General features: G+C 49.6%; 1 protein-coding gene across 6 annotated transcripts in view; it reads left to right on the top strand.

Annotated features, from left to right (window-relative positions):
* The window catches only part of FLNB (filamin B), a 158587-nt gene that overhangs the window by 140032 nt on the left and 12884 nt on the right, over nucleotides 1-5671 (top strand). For all 6 annotated transcript variants that reach the window (XM_006169179.3, XM_006169178.3, XM_006169177.3 and 3 more), the window contains 2 exons: nucleotides 861-998; nucleotides 2380-2495. In XM_006169179.3, coding sequence (XP_006169241.1) covers nucleotides 861-998; nucleotides 2380-2495 — 254 coding nt within the window. The remainder of the gene's footprint in view (nucleotides 1-860; nucleotides 999-2379; nucleotides 2496-5671) is intronic.

Here is a 5671-nt window from a genome sequence, read left to right as displayed (position 1 = left end):
GCAGGAATGTGAGTAATCACATTGTCCATTTGTCCTCTGTTCTCCTCCCAGGATCTTAGGCATGCACACCCACATGCCCAGTGTGATTTTCAAGTCACTAGGTCTGGGACTAGAACCACGGTTGGCCATGTGGGAGTCCAGCAACGTAACTGCTATGCCACCTGCTGGCCCCTGAGAGGTATTCTTTTTTTTTTTTTTTTTTTTTCTTTCCCAAAGAATGATTTTATTTAACTTCATTTATCATTCTTATTATTAAATTTGACCAGAGAAAGAGAGAAAAGGAAAGTGAGAAAGCACGCTGCCAGGTCTGGGAGTCAAACTGTGGTCAGCCACGTGGGAGTCCGGTGCCTTTAACCACCATGCCACTGAGAGGCATCCTTTAAGACAAGGCTTCTGTGGCTAAAGAAGTCTGGGAATTACTCACTTACCTCCAGCGGAGCAGGTTTCTTATAGAGGGACTTCTCAGGTCCCATAATGTGCTGATGCCTCTGCGTCTCTCGGGAGCAGGTACAGGCTGTTCCCAGGATCCTCAGAACTGACGTTCTGTGGGATACACTAGCTACTGCAAAGCCTGTGTGAGGGTCTCTCTTTGTGTGATTGCTGGTGGGAAGATCTGTGGGGGAAAACAGCCTCATGTTTTTCTGACTTGGTTTATGTATATTCAAAAGGCTCCAGATGGCCCCGAACTTAGTAATTATTACTGGTGCTTAGGAAACCTCAGCAGTGGCCCTTGCTTGAGTTCTGCTTGGGGTCAGAGAAGGCGGAAGGAGCTGTCAGTGAACTAAACCCAGCTGCCACCGCAGGTTTGAACAAGAGGAGGGTGCGGCGCTGTCACTAACCAGGTGTTCCTTTGCTCTCAGCCGAGTTCAGCATCTGGACCCGGGAAGCAGGCGCCGGGGGTCTCTCCATCGCCGTCGAGGGCCCCAGCAAGGCAGAGATTACGTTCGACGACCACAAAAATGGGTCATGCGGCGTGTCTTACATTGCCCAAGAGCCCGGTATGTACTGAAGCGTCATCTGAGGATGTTTTCCTTGTTCCGTGATGGCTAGGTAACAAGGGACAGAAACCCGTCAAGCTGGCTGGAGTGAATGAGGAATCTATGTGCACAGCACCCAGGGAGCCTCCTGGAACCCAATTGCAGGAAACGCAGCCAGGCCTCCAGGGGGCCCGAACTTCTGTTCCCATTTTCCGTCTGTCCCTGCTGGCCTCTCTGCTTCCTGCTTTCATGCAGCGGCTTCATTCTTTCTGCTGACCATCCTCTGTCATGGCCCATGGCTGTTGTGGCTGCCCCAGCAGTGGCCGTGACCTCAGCACTTCCCAGAGTAGTTCCTGACCTTCGCTGTGCCGTGGCCCCTTTTGGCATCTGGCAAAGCCCGTAGGGATGGTTCTTGGGCTTCAAAACACAAAGTGAAACTATTAGATTATTCAAAAAACGTAATGATTTTTTTTTTTTGGAGAGATTTTTGCTATAGGGCGCGTCTCGCCAGACAGACAGAGAGACAGAAAGCAAGAAATCACCCCCCCAGGGGGTATGACCACGCCGCAATCCCTTCTCCTCTATTGTCTTGGGATCTTAGGCACGCACGCACACGCGCCCGGTGTGAGTTTTAAGCCACTGGGTCCGGGACTTGAACCGCGGTTGACTACATGGAAATCCAGCGACATAGCCATTACACTAACTGCTAGTCCCCCAAAATGTAATGATATTAAAATAGAGTTATGAGGGGGCAGCAGGTGGCCTTGTGGTTGGGGCTCTGGACTCCTCCATGGCTGACTGTGGTTTGAGTCTTGGATGTGGTGGCTTGCTTTCTCACTTTCTCTCTCTCTCTCTGTGTCTCTCTCTGGTAAGCACATATGCCTTATAGCAAATTTAAAAAAATAATAAATAAAATAAAATAAATAATTCTTTTAACAATGTTTGGTCATTGGGAACATCATGATGCATTTTTGCATAGAAACCTATGGCATGACTTTTCCTGACGACACAATATATGAAGGTATCGAGAGGGGAAGATATTGGGCTTGCTCTCGTATAGCCAACCATGGTTCGAATCCTGGCCTTTGGACTTGAAAAACATGCAGGGCACGTGGCTCGTGTGCCTAACATCCTGACAGGATGGAGAAATGAGAAGAGCTTGAGGTGCGGCAATGCATATTGCAAAGAGCTTTCTTCTCTCTGCCTCTTTCTGGCGAATGCACATGCCACATGACAAAGAAAAAAAGAGGATCCCTGGGCTTGCCCAGGTACGAAAGTTACCATGGCTGAGCCTCAGCCTGGGGTGACGCAACCTGCGCCAACCCACTGTGGCCCTCAGGGAGGGGCTCTGGAACCACCTTCCCAGAATCTCTGACACCATGGCACTTTCCTGTCCCAACAGGTAACTACGAAGTGTCCATCAAGTTCAATGATGAGCACATCCCCGAGAGCCCCTACCTGGTGCCGATCATCGCGCCCTCCGACGACGCCCGCCGCCTCACTGTTACAAGCCTTCAGGTGAGACGCAAGGACACATCCATCTCCTTGGCCTCAGGCCGACCAGTGAGACCACTGGGCTCCCGAGGCCGCTTCAATCCTCCGTGGGTCCCAAGGCCCCATTCACCTTTGACCGTAGATGCTGCCAGCCGTAGGATACATTCCTGGGGCAGAGCCACCTCCTACACCTTAGGGCCGATGGTGGCTGGGGGAGCAAAAACACAACCGCAGTCAACAGCACTTCTCAACATCCGGGAACAAGTTTGCTTCCAAGTATTTATTTAAGAGAAGCAGAGGAAGCCTGTTATCGTTGGTGAAGGGATAAGGAGGGTTTTCAAAACAAACAGCACACAGTCCAGCGAGTTGGGCCTGCTGTGGTTGGCTTCCTCATTCTCAAAGTGAATGTCAATTTATTTTACGGTGATTTATGTACAGTAAGTTCCAGCAACTGAAACCGTACCAGTGTCACCTTGGTAATTCCTTGCCGCCGTCTGGCGAGTTGGTTCTCATGACCCTCCTTTAAAGATGGAAAAGTGGAGGTGCAGAGAGCTTCTGGTTCCTGGGAGCCAGTTCACGTGAGGCAGAGGGGGGTCTCTGTGAGTGGAGAGCCTGTCCCTTCACCAGAGCCTGCCTCCTCCTCACCCTGACCCCGGCAGACCGTCACTGTGCTTTTCCTCCCTGTCCCAAACAGGTCACTTAACTCAGGATGGCATTAGTGCCTCTGGCCAGACTGAGTACCACCGGGGATGCCTCGGGGTCTTTGTTTAGGGTACCGAAAATTAATTAGGTGTCTGAACCAGGAGGAGCGATTAAGTTGTAGAATACTACCAGGATCCCAAAATACGATTTCTGGTTAAGGGAGTTTCTAAATTGGCTCTAGCCGTCCCCCAGTTTTAAATGCTGGGTTGATTCAAATCCAGTCTTAGGTCTCCCATGGGTGACATCCTTGGAGGTAGTCCCATACACTCCGTTTTCATGAGATTCTGACTTACTCTGAGGAGAATCGGGGTACCAAGAATTGTTCCAAACATGAGTCTTTCTTTTTTAAAAAAAATTGGTTTTTTGAGAGGTTTTTGCTATAGGGCGCGTACACTTGCCAGAGAGACAGAAAGAGAGAAATCACCCCTAGGGGAGATTGCCATGCCACAGCCCCTTCTCCTCTATTCCCCTTCTGGGATCTTGGGCACGCACACACATGCGCCCGGCGTGAGTTTAAGCCAGGACTTGAACCGCGGTTGACTACACGGGAGTCCAGTGACATAGGCATTACACCATCTGTGGTCCCAAGTCTTTCCATTTAGGGGCCCAAACAGAAAACCACAATCACTGTCCACATATTGAAGCGGCCTCAACTGGAGAGTTCCAGGGGCTCTAACTGGTCCCTGTGGTGTAGATGTGTTTCTTGTGTTTCATTTAAAGACTTCTTAACAGTTTCTTTTGTGGTTGGCTTGACTAAAACCTATGGAGGGAGATAAACCCAGCATTTACGGAGGCCAGAGAGCTGCCTTCATGCATCTCGAAGATTTCTTTCGGATCTTCGGAGGTGTTTATCTCCCTCTTGAGGATTTAGCAGCAAGCGCACTCAGGTAATGTAAATGGCCTGTCCCAAACAAGCGGGTTTGGAGAAATCCTCTCCACAAAACTGCCGCAGAGTCGTCTCACTGCAGTTCGCTCATGAATATTTCAGTAAGTGTGTAGTCGGCCGTGTATCCAGCTTTGCTAACCAGCTGCTGCAGCCAGAGGGACACATATGTCGGCAGTGTCCCCTGTTCTTCCCGGGTCATGCGATGCCACGCAGTATGTAAATTATTTATCAGAGATGCGGTGGGGCCCTGCGTAGCCACATCTGGTGTTGGTTAGGAGAGAGAGGCCCGTATTGTTTGGAATCGCTCTTGGGGCTTAGTGGAAAATTGGAGTCGGCTGGTGCTTTGTTGAGGAGGGCATGGCACAGGCGTGATCTGGTGATCAAAGGCCCCGTAGTGCGGTGTTCTGTCCTCCATGCCTACCCTGTGGCCTGCATAGCCTGTGCCGTGTGGTAGGCTGTCTGGTGGAACACTTTACCATGACAGAGACGTTCCCCATCTCCACTAGCAATGTGGTACATGGGGGTCTTAACCACTTGAAATGTGGCTACAGGAACCAAGAAACTAAATTTTTTATTTATTTTTTAAGAGAAATTTTTGCTATAGAGCGTGTGTGATCGTCAGAGGGACACACAGTGAAAAATTATCCCTCCTTTCCAGGAGAGATAGCCACACCGCAATCTCTTCTCCATTCTCCTCTCAGGATTTTGGGCACGCACGCATACGCGCCCAGTGTTAAGTTTTAAGCCGCCGAGTCTGGGACTCGAACCGCGGTCAACCATGCAGAAATCCGGCAATGTTAACCATTGCACCATCTACTAGTCCTGAATTTTTAATTTTTTAAAGTGATTTACATTCAAATATCTATACATATGGTGCCACCTGTGGCTAGTGACCACCATGCAAGGCCACAGGTCTTTAGGCCATGCTCCTAAGACATGGCCCTTGGACCATCCCTCTCGTCATCACTTGGGAACTGGTAAAAAACATAGAACCCCGGTCCCCTTCCCAGACCTACAGAGAAAGCATCAGCATTTCGAGATCCCCAGAAGACCCACTTGCACGCTAAGTGTGAGCCCCTCTGCCTTAGAGCCCTGGTCCCACCACATTTAACTCAAAACTGCTGACTTGTAAAACTGCGTTGTTCAGCACTGGCCAGTCTTAAAATATCTCAAATGTTGCTGCTTGGCTTCATTCTTAAGCATCTAAACTTCTAATCCCCTCTCCCCAGGAGAGGGATGGGGAATGAAACTGACCCAGGGAAGAGCAAAAGCTGTACTTCCCCTGTTGCCTTTTTTTTTTTTCCCCCTTGGTGGTGGTGGTGGGGGGAATGGGGGAGTGGTACTAGGCCCTTAAAAATGCATATGCATGTTTAACAATATGCTAACATTTTCGAGCTTTCCCATGTGCGGAGCACTGTGTGTTTATAACTTCACAGCTGCTCTCTAAGTTGGGTCAGTTTTTAAGTCCATTTTACAGCTGAGGAAACTGACCGAGAGAGGTTTAGCAGCTTGGTTGTATAGCTAGGAAGTGGCCGTAAACTCAGGGCCTATGGGTTCTTAATGCCTCACTTGCATGAGTAGCTCTGTACAATTTTACTAAGAACTCCCTCCA

This window comes from Tupaia chinensis, unplaced genomic scaffold (genome assembly GCF_000334495.1).
Source record: "Tupaia chinensis unplaced genomic scaffold, TupChi_1.0 Scaffold146828_1, whole genome shotgun sequence".
NCBI classification, from domain to species: domain Eukaryota; kingdom Metazoa; phylum Chordata; class Mammalia; order Scandentia; family Tupaiidae; genus Tupaia; species Tupaia belangeri.
Note: the sequence above shows the minus strand (reverse complement) of the source record. Positions and strands in the feature narration are given on the sequence as shown.